Source organism: Macaca mulatta, chromosome 11 (assembly GCF_049350105.2).
Source record: "Macaca mulatta isolate MMU2019108-1 chromosome 11, T2T-MMU8v2.0, whole genome shotgun sequence".
Classification (NCBI taxonomy): Eukaryota; Metazoa; Chordata; class Mammalia; order Primates; family Cercopithecidae; genus Macaca; species Macaca mulatta.
In genome coordinates this window covers 127,468,877-127,487,161 of record NC_133416.1, presented here as the reverse complement: position 1 = coordinate 127,487,161, position 18,285 = coordinate 127,468,877, and the positions used below count along the sequence as shown (strand labels likewise).

General features: G+C 48.8%; 1 protein-coding gene across 2 annotated transcripts in view; it reads left to right on the top strand.

Moving 5' to 3' along the window:
- GCN1 (GCN1 activator of EIF2AK4) overlaps positions 1–18,285 on the top strand; it is a 68,546-nt gene that overhangs the window by 4,808 nt on the left and 45,453 nt on the right. For both annotated transcript variants that reach the window (XM_015152949.3, XM_015152948.3), the window contains exons 3-14: positions 6,441–6,504; positions 7,059–7,190; positions 7,625–7,733; positions 12,670–12,768; positions 12,861–12,995; positions 13,864–13,932; positions 14,060–14,168; positions 15,432–15,506; positions 15,775–15,903; positions 16,436–16,486; positions 17,487–17,585; positions 17,832–18,005. In XM_015152949.3, the coding sequence (XP_015008435.1) occupies positions 6,441–6,504; positions 7,059–7,190; positions 7,625–7,733; positions 12,670–12,768; positions 12,861–12,995; positions 13,864–13,932; positions 14,060–14,168; positions 15,432–15,506; positions 15,775–15,903; positions 16,436–16,486; positions 17,487–17,585; positions 17,832–18,005 (1,245 nt within the window). The remainder of the gene's footprint in view (positions 1–6,440; positions 6,505–7,058; positions 7,191–7,624; positions 7,734–12,669; positions 12,769–12,860; positions 12,996–13,863; positions 13,933–14,059; positions 14,169–15,431; positions 15,507–15,774; positions 15,904–16,435; positions 16,487–17,486; positions 17,586–17,831; positions 18,006–18,285) is intronic.

The window sequence follows — 18,285 nt, the reverse complement described above, 5'->3', positions numbered from 1 at the left end:
GAGTAGCTGGGACTACAGGCGCCCGCCACCTCGCCCGGCTAAGTTTTTTTTTGTATTTTTAGTAGAGACGGGGTTTCACTGTGTTAGCCAGGATGGTCTCGATCTCCTGACCTCGTGATCCGCCCGTCTCGGCCTCCCAAAGTGCTGGGATTACAGGCTTGAGCCACCGCTCCCGGCCTTCTTTTTTTTTTTTAAGATGGAGTCTCGCTCTGTCGCCCAGGCTGGAGTGCAGGGACCGGATCTCAGGTCACTGCAAGCTCCGCCTTCCGGGTTTACGCCATTCTCCTGCCTCAGCCTCCCGAGTAGCTGGGATTACAGGCGCCCGCCACCTTGCCCGGCTAGTTTTTTTTTTTTTTTTTTTTTTTTTTGAGACGGAGTCTTGCTCTGTCGCCCAGGCTGGAGTGCAGTGGCGCGATCTTGGCTCACTGCAAGCTCTGCCTCCCGGGCCCACGCCATTCTCCTGCCTCAGCCTCCCGAGTAGCTGGGACCACAGGTGCCCGCCACCACACCCGGCTAATTTTTTGTATTTTTAGTAGAGATGAGGTTTCACCGTGTTAGCCAGGAAGGTCTCGATCTCCTGACCTTGTGATCCACCCGCCTCAGCCTCCCAAAGTGCTGGGATTACAGGCGTGAACCACCACGCCCGGCTGTTTTTTGTATTTTTTTAGTAAAGACGGGGTTTCACCGTGTTCGCCAGGATGGTCTTGATCTCCTGACCTCGTGATCCGCCCGTCTCGGCCTCCCAAAGTGCTGGGATTACAGGCTTGAGCCACCGGGCCCGGCCTTTTTTTTCTTTTTTTTTGAGAGAGTCTCGCACTGTCGCCCTGGCTGAAGTGCAATGACATGATCTCAGCTCACTGCAACCTCCACCTCCTGGGTTCAAGCGATTCTCCTGCCCTCAGCCTCCCAAGTAGCTGGGATTACAGGTGCCCACCACCACACCTCGCTAATTTTTGTATTTTTAGTAGAGATGGGATTTCACTGTGTTGGCCAGGCTGGTCTTGAATGACAGTGTTCCATATAAAAAATAAATTGCGTGTTTTTTTTTTTTCTTTTCTTCTTCTTTTCGAGACAGAGTCTTATGATATTGCCCAGGCTGGAGTGCAGTGGCATGCTCTCGGCCCACTACAACCTCCACCTTGCTGGTTCAGGTGATTCTCATGCTTCACCCTCCCCAGTAGCTGGGATTACAGGTGTGTACCATCACACCCAGCTAATTTTCGTTTTTTGTTTTTTTTTTTTTTTTTTGAGATGGAGTCTCGCTGTGTCGCCCAGGCTGGAGTGCAGTGGCCGGATCTCAGCTCACTGCAAGCTCTGCCTCCCGGGTTTTTACGCCATTCTCCTGCCTCAGCCTCCCGAGTAGCCGGGACTACAGGCGCCCGCCACATCGCCCGGCTAGTTTTTTGTATTTTTTAGTAGAGACAGGGTTTCACCGTGTTAGCCAGGATGGTCTCGAACTCCTGACCTCGTGATCCGCCTGTCTCGGCCTCCCAAAGTGCTGGGATTACAGGCTTGAGCCTAATTTTCGTATTTTTAATAGAGATAGGGTTTCACCATGTTGGCCAGGCTGGTCCTGAACTTCTGACCTCAAGTGATCCCCCTGCGTCGGCCTCTCAAGATGCTGGGATTTCAGGCATGAGCCACTGGGCCCAACTGAAATTGTTTCTTTAGAACCATGGCCTTGGCTAGGCACGGTGGCTCACGCCTGTAATCCTAGCACTTTGGGAGGCTGAGGTGGGCAGATCACAATGTCAGGGGTTCAAGACCAGCCTGGCCAACATGGTGAAACCCCGTCTCTACTAAAAAAAAAAAATACAAAAATTAGCCAGGTGTGGTGGTGTGCACCTGTAATCCCAGCTACTCGGGAGGCTGAGGCAGGAGAATTGCTTGAACCCAGGAGGTGGACGTGGCAGTGAGCCGAGGTTGTGCCACCGCACTCCAGCCTGGGCAACAAAGTGAGACTCTGTCTCAAAAAAAAAAAAAAAAAAAAAGCCCAGGTGCAGTGGCTCACGCCTGTAATCCCAACACTTTGGGAGCTGAGGCGGGTGGATCATGAAGCCAGGAGTTCGAGACCAGCCTGACCAACATGGTGAAACCCCGTCTCTACTAAGAACACAAAAATTAGCTGGGCATGGTGGCACGCATCTGTAATCCCAGCTACTCAGGAGGCTGAGGCAAGAGAATTGCTCGAACCTGGGAGGCAATGGAGGTTGCAGTGAGCTGAGATTGTGCTACTGCACTCCAGCCTGGGTGACAGAGCAAGACTCCGTCTCAAAAAAAAGAACCATGGTCTTCTTCCCCTCTTCCTGCACAACTTCTGCCTTTACTTTATTTCCTTGCTATAACGTGAATTGAAACAGTTAAAACTTTTGGGTTAGTGGAGAGTTTATCTATTCAGGTGTGAAAGCTATTTACACTTTTAACCATTTTCATTGGAAATATTTTAAAAAGATAGCTAAAATCTTTCTCAGGTAGTATACTGAGTATAACAATTTTTTTTTTTTTTGAGTTGGAGTCTCACTCTGTCGCCCAGGCTTGGGTGCAGTGGCGCGATCTCGGCTCACTGCAAGCTCTGCCTCCCAGGTTCATGCCATTCTGCCTCAGCCTCCTGAGTAGCTGGGACTACAGGTGCCTGCTACTTTTTTGTGTTTTTAGTAGAGATGGGGTTTCACTGTGTTAGCCAGGATGGTCTTGATCTCCTGACCTCGTGATCTGCCCACCCCGGCCTCCCAAAGTGCTGGGATTACAGGTGTGAGCCACCGCCCCCGACCAAAAATATTTCGTTTATGACTTGGGATATCATTTTTCCCAATCTGTGTTCCATGGAATTCAGCAACATGGTAGTAGGTGATTGTCCAATAAATAAAGGATTCCAAGATCAAATAAGTTGGGAGAGGTTTTTTGTTTTTTTTGTTTTTTTGTGAGACAGAGTCTTGCTCTGTCACCCAGCCTGGAGTGCTGTGGCACAACTTCGGCTCACTGCAACCTCCGCCTCCTGGGTTCAAGTGATTCTCCTGCCTCAGCCTCCTGAGTAGTTGGGATTACAGGCACATGCCACCATGGCCAGCTAATATTTGTATTTTTAGTAGAGATGGGATTTCACCATGTTGGCCAGGCTGGTCTCGAACTCCTGACCTCAGGTGATCCGCCCGCCTCGGCCTCCAAAAGTGCTGGGATTACAGGCGTGAGGCACTGCACCCAGCCTAGAGGTCATGTTTTTGATGCCCTCTTGGAATATTCACAGCAGCATGTTTTCATTTTATTAAGCTTCCTTGAATCCAGTGTTTTCTTTGAACCTCTTTTTTGCTGAAAATCTGTTCAGGGTCCGGGGAACTCATTTTGGGGAATGCTGAATATATCTAATTATCCTGATCTGCACCATAACCAAGGGATAGCTCTATGACTTATTAGAGTAAGACCATTTTACCTTCACTCAATAAATTCTAGGTTTTTTTTTTTTTTTTTTCATTTCTTTTGGTGTGTTTGTTTTTACTGTATAGCATTGGCTCTCAAAGTGTGGTTCCTGGACAGGCAACATCAGCATCATCTCGGAACTTGTTAGAAATAAAAATTCTCAGCTCCAATGGAGCAACTCAAATCAGAAATCCTGGAGGTGCTGTAATGCCAGCTACTTGGGAGGTTGAGAGGTAGGAGGATCGCTTGAGCCCGGGAGGTTGAGGCTGTAGTGGTCCATGATTGTGCCACTGCTTTCCAGCCTGGGTGACAGAGCGAGACCCTGTGTCTAAATAAATAAATAAATAAATAAATAAAAGGTTGAGCACAGAACCCAGTATCTGTGTTTTAACAAGTCCTTTAAGTGATTCCTATGTTGACTAAAGTTTGAAAATCATGGCCATGGCTGGGCTCGGTAGCTCACACCTATAATCCCAGCACTTTAGGAGGCCAAGGAGGATGGATCACCTGAGGTCAGGAGTTTAAGACCAGCCTGGCCAACATGGTGAAACCCCATCTCAACTAAAAATACAAAAAAATTAGCTGGGCGTGGTGGTGGACACCTGTAATCCCAGTTACTTAGGGAGGCTGAGGCAGGAGAACTGCTTGAACCCGGGAGGCGGAGGTTGCAGTGAGCTGAGATTGCGCCGTTGCACTCCAGCCTGGGCGACAAGAGTGAAACTGTGTTTCGAAAAAAAGAGAAAGAAAATCATGGTCATATAAATTGGGCCTCCCTTTCTGTCCACCGTTACTTCCTATTTGTACCACTTCACCCAGCTTCTCATTTGCTGCTTCTGACCTACTTATGCCTAGTAAGATACCCAGGCTTGTAAACTTGCTGTTTGTGAGCGTCTCAGAGATTCTCTTGTGTGTTAATGCTTCAATGCATGAGTTTTATGGAATCCTCAAAGGTTTTTCTGGTCACTTTCCCAGCAGAGCTCCCTAGTTAGAAAAGACAGCCATGTGATACCAATCTTTCCGGTCACAGGCCTCTAGTGCAGCAGTCAGTGATGAAGGGCTCAGACAGGCTGTGCCAGTTACAGGTTCTGTGACCTGCTTCAAGTTACTTCACTTCTCTGAGCCTGGTTTTTTGCTTTAAACGTGGAGATAGCAGTAGTACTTCCCTGATAGGTAGGAGTAAATGTAACGCATTGTCTGGCTATGGTAAGCTCACAGTGTACATTAGCTGTTGTTATTGTCATTGTCTTAGCCACAGCCTGTTTCTGGCCCCAGTCATTCTTTTCCCCAGTTAGTGAAATAGCCCCAAATCACATGGACCAATGCAGTGGTCAGAGCCCTGGGGAAACTGCGTCCCTGTACCTCATTCATTTCCTTTCCATCATTCAGGTGCCTGAAGTGTGAGGAATGGTATGGACCTCCTGCTCTCAGGTTCCTCCTACACCCAGCATAAGTCTGTCTTACACTGCAGGTTAAATTTCCTCCTCCTCAGAAGCTTCTCCCTTTTGTTTGCATGCTTCACTGTGGCATGCAGTACTTGTCACAGGTTAACTTTCCAACATTATTGAGCACTCTTTTTTTTTTTTTGAGATGGGGCTCGCTCTGTCTCCCGGCCTGGAGTGCAGTGGCGCCATCTCTGCTCACTGCAGCCTCCACCTCCTGGGTTCAAGCGATTCTCCTTCAGTCTCTTGAGTAACTGGGATTACAGGCATGTGCCACCATGCCCAGGTAATTTTTGTATTTTTAGGAGAAACTGGGTTTCGCCGTGTTGGCCAGGCTGGTCTCAAACTCCTGGCCTCAAGTTATCCTCCCACCTTGGCCTCCCAAAGTGCTGGGATTGCAGGTGTGAGCCACTGTGCCCAGCCATATTAAACACTCTTGTTCAACCAAGAGTTGAACTCTTTCTACCCAGAGTTAGTGTATCTGTTTCACTCCAGAGTTAGGGTGTATCTATTTCACTCTGACTGGCTGGCTTGGTTTCCCGTTACTTGGTTTCTTCATTTAAAAATGGGCTTGATCCACGCGTCGTAGCTCACCTGTAATACTAGCACTTTGGGAGGCTGAGGCGGGTGAATCACGAGATCAGGAGTTTGAGACCAGCACTGCCAACATGGTGAAACCCCGTCTCTACTAAAAATACAAAAATTAACTGGGTGTGGTGGTGTGCACTTGTAGTCGCAGCTACTCGGGAGGCTGAGGCAGAAGAATCGCTTGAACCTGGGAGGCGAGGTTGCAGTGAGCCAAGATCGCACCACTGCACTCCAGCCGGGGCGGTAGAGCGATACTCTGTCTGAAAAATAAAAGCGGCGGGCGGGGGGGGCTTGATAACAGTGCCTACCTTATATGGATTAAGTGAGTTAATGTGTATAAATTATCTAGAGCAAGGTCTGGCATCTTGTTAGCACTAAGAGCTGGAGTGTTATTAGTCCTCCTCTTTTCTTCCTTATGTGTTCTGAATAGGTATTATGCCTTCTTAATCCTGCACTCCACATGTATCTCCCTCTCTTTCCATTTTTCCACAGCCTCCTAATCTGTCAGACCAAGCTTATGTGTCCTTCAGACTTTCAGAAACTCTCCAGTTATAGGTGTTCTTCCCTCTTCTGGTCCCTCATAGTACTTCAATGTTGTACTGTTTTTAAAACTGTTTATTAGAATGTGTGTAAAGAAAGGTACACCTCCTAATCAAACAGCTCACTGATTCATCACATATTAAACACCAGTATAACCAGCACCCAGTTCAAGTAGAATCATTCCAGCACTCCTGAACCTCCACTTGATGGCATGTGAGGTTTCAAGGCCACTTGTATTTTCTTAGTTTCATTCATTTAGCAAATGTCTATCCAAAGCTTTTCTGTGCCAGGCATTTTCCTAGAGTCCTGTTTTGTTGTTGCTTTTTCCTCTTGGGGAGGAAAGTCTTAAATATATGGGGAGTGCCCAGTGGGCTGAGATCGTGTCTGGCAGGATACCTGACTCCAGCAGCTTATCAAGTCATTTTTATTGACTAATCTCTGTGTAATCTTTGGTTTCAGATCTGCCAGAGGGAGCAGTGAAGGGGCTCTGTAAATTGTTCTGCTTGACTCTGCATCGATATAGGTGAGTCCCAGCCAAACAGAGAGGGGATTTAGGATAGTGGTTAGAGCCCAGGTTAGAGCCAGACGGCCTGGTGCCAAATCTGGGCTATATCACGTCCTAGCTGTTAGATCCTGGGCAAGTTACTTAACCTCTCTGTGCCTCAGTTTCCTTGTCTGCAGAATGGGGATGATGCCATTCTCTATCTCATGGGTGGTTGGTAGTAAGCGTGAGGTGCTTGGAACAGTTGCCTGCTGTGCCATAGTGGTCAGTGTGTGTATGCTGCCATTAGTCATGTGTGTTAAATCGCCTGGCCTACTTTGAGACCCTTATAACTGCTCCATAAATGTAGGTGCTGCCCTTACACACTCCATGGCTTATATGCGCTTATGAGATACTTTTAGAACTCTAGGAGGAGATGAGTTTATCTAGTTATTTCCTAATCCCTCCTCTGCGATCCACTGGAATATGGTGTGATCACTTTCTCCTGAGAAAGACCAGTGCATGGCCTGAGCAGCCTTGCCCCTGCCTCTGCCTGGGGTCTGCATGTTCACCTTTCCCTTTGCCTCTCCCCCTAGAGATGCAGCCTCCCGCAGGGCCTTGCAGGCAGCCATCCAGCAGTTGGCCGAGGCCCAGCCAGAAGCCACTGCTAAGAACCTTCTACACTCTCTGCAGTCTTGTGGTATAGGCTCCAAAGCAGGTGTTCCCAGGTAAGAGGTAAAAGTTGTGGCCCCTTGAGAATTGGTAGAGTCCTGCTCAGGAGAAGCTGATGCAGTTGACCGTGCCCCAGAGGGAGGAGCCAGGATGGCAAGCCTAGTGGAGAAAACCACTTTCCGGAGGAGCAGGGTTGGGAAACAGTGGAAGCAAGGCCATTTTGAGGGGAACCAGTTGCCCACCAGGCCCCTAATGGTAGAAGCCGTCTGTTTGTTTTATATAGTTGTCAGTGCCAAGAGATGGGAGTCTGGCCACTGAAACCTGGACTCCTTGTTCTGAATTGCCACAGATGGTTTGTGGGGAACTGGTTCCAGTTCTGTTCCATGAGGTCAAGGGAGGGTCCTGCATTACCAGGCGGGGCCTTAGGGACAGTGTTTGTCCTCAAGGTGGAGGCTGCTGCTCTGAACTCACCCTCTACTCTGCTCTGCAGTAAGAGCAGTGGCTCTGCCGCCTTGCTGGCCTTGACCTGGACCTGCCTCCTGGTGCGCATTGTCTTTCCGTCGAGAGCCAAGCGACAAGGAGACATCTGGAACAAACTGGTAGGTTCCCTGCGTCTCTGAAGTAGCAAGGATCAGCTTTCTGCCAGAAGTTAGGGCGTGTTTCAGCACCTCCTTGGTGCCAGGTGCTTTTCTGGGTGCTGGGTGACCAGACACTGAGTTGTTCCGAGTCGTGTGGCTTTGGTGGATGGCCATGAGTGCTTCATAATCACATTCCTTGGTGTATTAGACATTTTGGAGCTTCTCTGTCAGGCGTGGTGCTAGGCACTGGAATTGCAGTGATGGACAACAGAAACGAGGCCCTTGATTTCATGGCATGTGTGGAAGCCGTGACAGGCCAGAGTTGGGAAGACAGTCAAAAAGCAACTAGACTAGAAAATATCATAGTATAGGCCGGGCGCGGTGGCTCAAGCCTGTAATCCCAGCACTTTGGGAGGCCGAGACGGGCGGATCACAAGGTCAGGAGATCGAGACCATCCTGGCTAACACGGTAAAACCCCGTCTCTACTAAAATACAAAAAAAATTAGCCGGGCGAGGTGGCGGGTGCCTGTAGTCCCAGCTACTCGGGAGGCTGAGGCAGGAGAATGGCGTGAACCCGGGAGGCGGAGCTTGCAGTGAGCTGAGATTCGGCCACTGCAGTCCAGCCTGGGCAACAAGCCAGACTCCGTCTCAAAAAAAAAAAAAAAAGAAAAAAAAAGAAAATATCATAGTATAAATCCTCTTGGTTTTTTTCTGGCTAATCATTCCATTCCCTGTGTTTGATTTCAGTGTTGAACTGGTGAATGGAATGGATTTCTTGTCTTGGTTTTGGTTCTTACATTCCCTCCTTCCATTCTCTACCTGCTTCTTCCACATTCTCTTCTTTTTCTTTCCACATGTCTGCTCAGCAGGTTGGGAGGTGAGCAGAGCAGACATGTGCCTGGATACCTGGATAGGCTTAGTGTAGGTCATGAGGAGTTTTTTTTTTTTTTTTTTTGAGACGGAGTCTTGTTCTCTTGCCCAGGCTGGAGTGCAGTAGTGTGGTGTTGGCTCACTGCAAGCTCCACCTCCTGGGTTCAAGCGATTCTCCTGCCTCAGCCTCCCGAGTAGCTGGGATTACAGAAGCCTGCCACCCTGCCTGGCTAATTTTTTTGTATTTTTAGTGGAGACAGGGTTTTTCCATGGTGGCCAGGCTGGCCTTGAAGTCCTGACCTCAGATGATCCGCCTGCCTTGGCCTCCCAAAGTGTTGGGATTACAGGTGTGAGCCACTTTGCCTGGCCTTGGATCTGATTCTTATCCATGAGACTTGGCTGAGTCACTTAACTTCTGAGCCCATTTCCTCATTTGCAAAGTGGGAAAGAAAATACTACCCACCCTGTCCGCCTTGAAGAGTTGTTGTATAAGGCCAGGTTTAGTTGAGGGTTGAGATGGCTGTGGAAACTGGAGAGTCTCATGCAGGTAGGTGCCAGTGATGACCAGCCTTAGGAAACACAAGTACCTCTCCATGAAGCAACCTGCTAGTTAGATAGAGGGCGGCAACCCCAGTAGCTTAACCAGCACAGCTCTGGGGACAAGCATAGAGTGGCTATCAGTATAATTGATGGATGATGGATTAGAATGCTGAAACCTTGAGGGTCAAGGATTATGTATTATTGTGAGCTCGGACTCTCTTGGATCCCCTTCAGGGCATGGGTGTCATTGTTACCAAAAGCCTCCTTGTGAGAGGGGCAAGCTCATTGGCTTATCTCCACTGAGTGGTTTTTTGGAGAAACTGAGTCTGATTCTGTCACTCAGGTTGGAATGTAATGTCGCAATCTCGGCTCACTGCAACCTCTGCCTCCTGGGTTCAAGCAATTCTCCACCCTCAGCCTCCTGAGTATAACTGGGACTATATGTGTATGCCACCACACCTGGCTAATTTTTGTATTTTTAGTAGAGGTTGGGTTTCGCCATGTTGGCCAGGCTAGTCTCAAACTCCCGACCTCAGGTGATCTGTCTGTCTCAGCCTCCCAAAGTGCAGGGATTACAGGTATACGCCATTGTGCCTAGTCTACTTTTAAAAAAATATGTTAAAAATTTTTTTTACATACCATGATTCTGCAGATTTTTTTTTTTTGAGACAAAGATCTTGCTCTGTCACCCAGGCTGGAGCACAGTGGCATGATCTCGGCTCACTGCAGCCTTGACCTCCTGGGATCAAGTGATCCTTCTATTGCAGCCTCCTGAGTAGCTAGGGCTACAGGCATGCTGGTGTATGCCTGGCTAATTTTTGTGTTTTTTTAGAGATGGGGTTTTCTTTCGTTGCCCAGGTTGGTCTTGAACTCCTGGGCTCAAGGGAACCACCTGCTTTGGTCTTCCGAAGTGCTGGCTTTATAGGCGTGAGCCACCATGCCCAGCCAGTAATCCTTTCTATACCACACTGTATATAGGGAATCTTCTGTTGTTTATGGTTTTTTATCGTTACTAACAGTGCTGCAATGAATTACCTTGTACATATGCCATTTTGTATATATGCAAACAGAATTTATCAGCATTGGTTTCATTTTTTTTTTTTTTTGAGACGGAGTCTCACGCTGTTGCCCAGGCTGGAGTGCAGTGGCGCGATCTCGGCTCACTGCAAGCTCCGCCTCCCGGGTTCCCGCCATTCTCCTGCCTCAGCCTCCTGAGTAGCTGGGACTACAGGCGCCCGCCACCGCGCCCGGCTAATTTTTTGTATTTTTAGTAGAGACGGGGTTTCACTGTGGTCTCGATCTCCTGACCTTGTGATCCGCCCGCCTCGGCCTCCCAAAGTGCTGGGATTACAGGCTTGAGCCACCGCGCCCGGCCTTTTTTTTTTTTTTTAAGACGTAGCCTCGCTCTGTCGCCCAAGCTGGAGTGCAGTGGCACGATCTCGGCTCACTGCAAGCTCCGCCTCCCGGGTTCACGCCATTCTCCTGCCTCAGCCTCCTGAGTAGCTGGGACTACAGGTGCCCGCCACCACGTCCGGCTAATTTTTTGTATATTTAGTAGAGATGGGGTTTCGCCGTATTAGCCAGGATGGTCTTGATCTCCTGACCTCGTGATCCACCCACCTCGGCCTCCCAAAGTGCTGGGATTACAGGCGTGAGCCACCGTGCCCGGCCCGTTTTTTTATTGTTAACTAACAGTGCTGCAATGAATAACCTTGTACATATGCCATTTTGTATATATGCAGATGGAATTTATTAGCATTGCTTTCACAAGCGTATCTGTTTTCTTTTTTTTTTTTGAGACGGAGTCTTGCTCTGTCGCCCAGGCTGGAGTGCAGTGGTGCGATCTTGGCTCCCTGCAAGCTCCACCTCCCGGGTTCACGCCATTCTCCTGCCTCAGCCTCCCGAGTAGCTGGGACTACAGGCGCCTGCCACCTTGCCCGGATAATTTTTTGTATTTTTAGTAGAGACCGTGTTAGCCAGGATGGTCTCGATCTCCTGACCTCGTGATCCGCCTGTCTCGGCCTCCCAAAGTGCTGGGATTACAGGCATGAGCTACCACGCCGGCCATCTGTTTTCTTTTCTTTCTTTTTTTTTTTTTTGAGACTGAGTCTCGCTCTGTCATCCAGGCTGGAGTACAGTAGCACAATCTTGGCTCACTGCAAACTCCACCTCCTGGGTTCACGCCATTCTCCTGCCTCAGCCTCCTGAGTAGCTGGGACTGTAGGTGCCCACCACCACGCCCAGCTAATTTTTGTATTTTTAGTAGCAATGGGGTTTCACCATGTTGGCCAGGATGGTCTCGATCTCTTGACCTTGTGATCCGCCTGCCACAGCCTCCCAAAGTGTTGGGATTACAGGCGTGAACCATTGCACCTGGCCTTTTTTTTTTTTTTTTTTTTTGAGGTGGAATTTCGCTCTTGTTGCCCAGGCGACCGCAACCTCCGCCTCCTGGGTTCAAGCGATTCTCCTGCCTTAGCCTCCCGAGTAGGTGGGATTACAGGCATGCGCCACCACGCCCGGCTAATTTTGTGTTTTTAGTAGAGACGGGGTTTCTCCATGTTGGTCAGGCTGGTATCGAACTCCCGACCTCAGGTGATCCGCCTGCCTTGACCTCCCAAAGTGCTGGGATTACAGGTGTGAGCCACTAGGTCCGGCAGCCTCTGAGATTTTTTTAGTCGAGGACCTACTATGTATGTCAATCTGGGTTGGACGGTGTGAACTCCATGCAGTTCGAATCGCCATATCAAGCTGCACTTCTGTATTCACAGTGCTCAGCATAGAGCCTGCCATGTAGTCAGTGGTCAGTAAGTATTTGTGGAATTAATGAAGGACAGGTCAAGGCAGATACGAAGTAAATGAGACAGGACCCTTATTCTTTTCCTGGATGGCACTTAAACCTCACTGAAATTGTATATTCATTTGTGTATTTATTTGTTTAATATCATTTCTTTTCCTCTGAATTCTAAGGTACATGAAAGCAGGAACTGGCTGGGCACAGTGGCTCACGCCTGTAATCGCAGCACTTTGGGAGGCCGAGGCGGGCAGATCACGAGGTCAAGAGATCGAGACTCTCATGGCCAACGTGGTGAAACCTTGTCTCTACTAAAAATACAAAAATTAACTGAGCGTGGTGGCACGCATCTGTAGTCACAGCTACTTGGGAGACTGAGGCAGGAGAATCACTTGAACCCGGGAGGTGGAGGTTGTAGTGAGCTGAAATTGTGCCACTGCATTCCACCCTGGTGACATAGCGAGACTCTGTCTTAAAAAAAAAAAAAAGCAGGGACCATATCTGTCTTACTCCCCTTGTGCCTTCATTGTCTGACTCATAATAGGTGATCACCGAATACTTATTAAATGAACCCTAGCGGGAACTAAATGTGTGAGGTGGAGGGAGGAGGATCTGGATGGAGTTGAGTGGGAGAAGCTGAGTGGAGATGAAGTCAGGATTTGGAGGGGCTGATGGAGGTCTTTGCAGGCTTTGAGGGCCATGGGACCCTCAATCTCGTGTCCCATCTTGACCTGAGTCTTTCCTGGTCCTGGCAGGTGGAAGTGCAGTGCCTGCTCTTGCTGGAGGTGCTGGGTGGCTCCCACAAGCACGCCGTGGATGGTGCTGTGAAGAAACTCACGAAGCTGTGGAAAGAGGTGACAGGACTGCAGGGGCTGGCGGGCATTGCTTCTTCCATGCCACTCCCCCACTGCCATCTTATACACCTGCCTGGCACTTTCCTCTTTAGAACCCTGGGCTGGTGGAACAGTACTTGTCAGCCATTCTCAGCCTAGAGCCCAACCAGAACTATGCCGGCATGCTGGGGCTGCTGGTGCAGTTCTGCACGAGCCACAAGGAGATGGACGTGGTCAGTCGGCACAAGGCAAGTGCCAAGGCAGAGTGACTGTGGGTTTGCTACGCTGGGAATGTTGGGAGTTCGCTGGAGGGAAGGAATGGGAACCTGCTTTGCCCTGGTGACCCTAGCTGTTGACCTCATCTGAAACTTGTTGATTTTCTCATGTAAGACTCTGGCCTTTTGCCATGATACATGAACTTTTAGGAGTTGGAAAGTTTCCCTTCTGTTTCTGGCTTGGGTGATAGTTTGCTTGTTCATGCAGTCACTTACTTATCCCAGTTGAGTGGCTGCCATGTTCTAGGCACTGTGCCCAGTGTTGGGGGTACACCAGCGAGTAAGGGAGCTATGACCCCTGCCCCCATGGAACTGAGTCTGAGAAACTGACATTAAACAGATAGTCTAGTTAATTATAACTAGTATGTGCTACAAAGGGAAAGTGTGAGAAGCTGTGAGACTCCACAACGGAAGGACCTGATTTAGGCTGTGGGTCAGAGAACACATCTCTGTAAAGAAGGAACTTTGAGAGTGAAGAGGAATTAGCAAGGTCAAGAGGTGAGGCAGAGCATTTTGGGCAGAGAAAGCCTGTGGGCAGGAACAGAGAGGAGGCGAGAGGAGTTGGAGTGGTGGGAATGGGTTAGAGTGACACAGCCAGCTGAGTGGTGGGCAGGGCCTTATAAGCCATACCAAGGACTTTGGACTTTATCCCAGAGGGCCATGGAAAGCTGTGGAAGGGTATTAAGTGGGGTTGCATGATCAGTGGGACGTCTGTGCTTAACACTGAAATTTGGGGCATTGATTTGTATTTTTTGGAGGCACTCTAGCAAGAGGGACCCCTTAGGCCAGCGATGAGACATTTGAGAATGTCAGGATCTAACCAGAACTTTGTGTTCTCTAGAGCGCCCTACTGGACTTTTACATGAAGAACATCCTGATGAGCAAAGTCAAGCCTCCGAAGTACCTGTTGGTGAGCGAGAGGTGGCCGTTACTCACCTGGACAACTGATCCCATTTTCAATTCTGGGATGCTGAACGCTTTTTCCTTCTTGGTCCATTCCCATGAGGGCTAGGTGCCTTATTCCTTTTTCTTTGTAGGATAGCTGTGCCCCTCTGCTCCGATACCTGTCCCACTCAGAATTTAAGGATCTGATACTGCCCACCATACAGAAGTCCTTACTGAGGAGTCCAGAGAATGTTATTGAAAGTAGGTTGCTGTCAACCAGGATGGTGGGAGGGAGACGAGTTGCCTATATCTCTGTTCTCGATATTTGGCAACAAGAAGTGTGTGTGGTAGGGGCGAGGGAAGGGGGATGTATTCACTGTTTACCTGGTTGGGACCTTGGGAGAGAGATTGGGGACCCTTTTGAGATTATGTTGGAAGTCAGCCAGACGCATTGGCTCACACCTGTAATCCCAGCACTTTGGGAGGTGGTGGTGGGCAGATCACTTGAGCCCAGGAGCTCAACTCGGGAGGCTGATGTGGGAGGATAGCTTGAGCCCAGGAAGCGGAAGTTGCAGTGAGCCAAGATGGCAACACTGCACTCCATCCAGCGTGGGTGACATAGTGAGACCCCATCTCAAAAAACAAAAGAGAGGCCAGGCACGGTGGCTCATGCCTGTAATCCCAGCAGTTTGGGAGGCTGAGGCAGGTGGATTACCTGAGGTCAGGAATTTGAAACCAGCCTGACCAACTTGGTTAAACCCCGTCTCTAATAAAAACACACAAAAAAATCAGACATGGTGGCATGTGCCTGTAGTCCCAGCTACTCGGGAGACTGAGGCAGGGGAATCACTTGAAACCAGAAGGTGGAGGTTCCAGTGAGGCAAGATCACTCCATTACACTCTAGCCTGGGCGACAGAGCCAGACCCTGTCCAAAAAAAAAAAGGGAAGGAAAGGAAAGTCATGGGCTGTCTTTTTAGAAGAATGCACAAAAATATATCCACTAAGAATACTGCATATAATTTTAGGGGTTCAAGAACCCACTGGATCAGTTCATAGCTTTATGTAGGTGCTAGCCGTTGTTTTGATTCCCAGAAAATATCAAATGTTCACCTTCAGAGTTGAGTGGAAGAAAACAAAATATCCTCTTACCCCTCCACCTCCCCAAAAGAACTTTCTGGAGACCGTTCAGGTTAAGAACCTCCTCTCTAGACATTCTGGACTTAGTATGTAGGTGGCACTTGAAATCATGAGATCTGAGTGTTGAGTCTCTGTCCCTGTGTATCTTAGTAAAATGTGTTGGTGGGATGTTGGAAAGGCAATTTTTGCTGATTGGGATGGGGAGGTGTACAGCTTTTCAGCAGAGCTTTGGGACTACTCAGGTAGCCTGTAGAGATGAAGGGTGGGCATGGTTCCGTGTGGCCGGACAGCAGGCCAAGTGGCATTTGCTGGGGAGTAGGGGAAAAAAATTATCTGTTGAATTTATTGCTGAGATTGACATGGTCAGTGCTTTCTGTCCCCCTCAGCTATTTCTAGTCTGCTGGCATCAGTGACGCTTGACCTCAGCCAGTATGCCATGGACATCGTGAAAGGACTGGCTGGTGAGTATCCCAGCCCCTCTTCAGCCCATAAGTGGCACCTTGGGTTTTGGTTGTACTTGTCCTAATTGTTGTAGCGGGGCAGGGGACAGCTCAAGGTAGTAATAAGGCCCTAACCTAAACTACATTGGCACTGGCAGTTTCTTTCTTGAGATTATTTGAATGAAAGCATACAGCTAGTACTGAAGAGATGGCAGCATGGAAAAGACAAAGACGAAAGTCTGGATGCTCAGTTGTTGGCTGCTTCTGAGCAGTGGCTTTGTGTGTCCAGGTCACCTGAAATCCAACAGTCCCCGCCTGATGGATGAAGCTGTGCTGGCACTGCGGAACCTGGCACGCCAATGCAGTGACTCTTCGGCCATGGAATCCGTGACCAAGCACCTATTTGCTATCCTCGGAGGTGAGCAAGCCTTCTTGGCCATGGGGGTGGTTGAGGCATGGTCCCTGGTATTTCCTTCAACTGGGATCTGAAGGGGACTTGATGCTCCAAGTCTGCTTGTGGCGAGGCTGTGTGGCCAGGAGGACATCACACTGGAATGTGAATGTGTGTGAATGAACAAAACCCTGCACGGGTGGTGTGGATGGGGTGATCTCAGGTTTTTTGTTTTTAAGATGCACATTTTTATAGGCATAGCAGAAAAGACTAAAGGAAATACACCAGAAAAGAAATATCTTTGAGTAGTGGAAACATGATTGCCTTTTAAATGTTTTTCTTTATATTTTTTCTGTTTCACAAGTTTTCTGTAGGAACATTCCTTCTTGAGTCAGAAAGCAAAAGGCTGGTAAATGTTGTTTTAAACCCAGCTTCACAACACAAAGGCTACTTCTGGAATCACAAACCATATTGTGGCATCACACACGTGACTGCATTGTTCACTCTCTTGGGAGCTGTGGCATATGTGAATGTGAATCTTTGCTGTCTCTCCTCTCAGGCTCGGAAGGAAAACTAACTGTTATAGCCCAGAAGATGAGTGTCCTCTCAGGTACAGGATTTCTTTCTTTTTTTTTTGAGAAGTCTTGCTCTGTCATCTAGGATGGAGTGTAGTGGTGCCATCTCAGCTTACTGCAACCTCTGCCTCCCAGGTTCAAGCAATCCTCGTGCCTCAGCCTCCTATGTAGGTGGGATTACTGGTGCGCACCACCACGCCTGGCTAATTTTTTTGTATTTTTAGTAGCGATGGGATTTCACCATATTGGCCAGGCTGCTCTCGAACACCAGGTTCCTGGTGTCAAGTGATCTGCCCGCCTCAGCCTCCCAAAGTGCTGGGATTACAGGCAGATACAGGATTTCTCTGCTGGGAGTAGAGCTGTGATCTAGTAGTAGATAAGCTTTTTTATTTTTATTTTTATTTTTTTGAGATGGAGTCTTGCTCTGTCACCAGGCTGGAGTGCAGTGGCACAATCTTGGCTCACTGCAACCTCCACCTCCCGGGTTCAAGCACTCCTCCTGCCTCAGCCTCGTGAGTAGCTGGGACTACAGGCACGCACCACCACCACACCCAGCTAATTTTTTTGTATTTTTAGTAGAGACGGGGTTTCACCATGTTGGCCAGGATGGTCTCGATCTCTTAACCTCATGATCCACCTGCCTCGGCCTCCCAAAGTGCTGGGATTACAGGCGTGAGCCACCACGCCTGGACTAGTAGTAGATAAGCTTTAACATAATTCTTAGGTGAGGCGAATCCTTCTTTGGATCTTGACTCCTGTGACCATCTTGGGTCCAGCCTGCCTCGTAGGATCCTGCTGCTTGCGTGCTTGGCAAGAGGGACTTGTTCAGGTCTAGCAGGAGGCTTGGCTTCTATAGAAGGCAGGAGGTGTAGAGGAGGCATTGAGGGAAGATCAGTAATGGCCAAAGGAGAGGTATGCCTGCTGGAGACACCGAAGAGGCCTGTGACCCAGAGTGCGGAGGTGGCAGAAGTAGGAAGACTTCCCTCTTTGTGGTTTTGTGCTGATAAGGGACTGAACAGAGAATCTGCCTTTTAGGGATTGGGAGCGTCAGTCATCACGTGGTGTCTGGACCTTCCAGTCAGGTCCTGAACGGGATCGTGGCTGAGCTGTTCATCCCATTCCTTCAGCAGGAAGGTAATTCCATTCATCATGGTGAGCATGCGTTTTGTACTCATCCTTGACCGTGGTTTTTCACAATTAGAGCTTCGCTTCCATAAACCTCTCCTGAAGATACTCCTCCCTCAGAGAGCAAGGCTTGGAGCTGTCTGAAATATCACTGCTTCCTCCCCCATATACTCTGGCTTGTTTTTTGTGCTGCTTGCAATGATTTGACATGGTTATAAGACATTGGACTGACTGAACTTCTGCTTTTTGTCCTAGTTCACGAAGGGACCTTAGTACACGCTGTCTCAGTCCTGGCTCTCTGGTGTAACCGATTCACTACAGAAGTGCCCAAGAAGCTCACTGAATGGTTCAAAAAAGCTTTCAGCCTTAAAACCTCCACATCTGCGGTGAGGCACGCCTACCTGCAGTGCATGTTGGCCTCTTATCGGGGTAAGACACCTCCCAGGGCTAGTGTCCAGGTCTCCGTGCAGAGGTGACCGAGTCTTTAGGGTATTATTAGCGTTCCTGCTTTCCCTGTTAGTTCAGCTTATTTTGCACCATTTATTTCTTCCGGAAATAAATGAGAGCATTCGGCTTAGCTCAAAATCAGAATTCAGTCTTCACAACAAATTCTGACTTCTCCCCCTCGTCAGACTTTCAAATTACAAAGTTTTATTCAGAGAGGATAAGAACCAGAACTTGTCACTACAGTATCTGAAATCATGGAGAA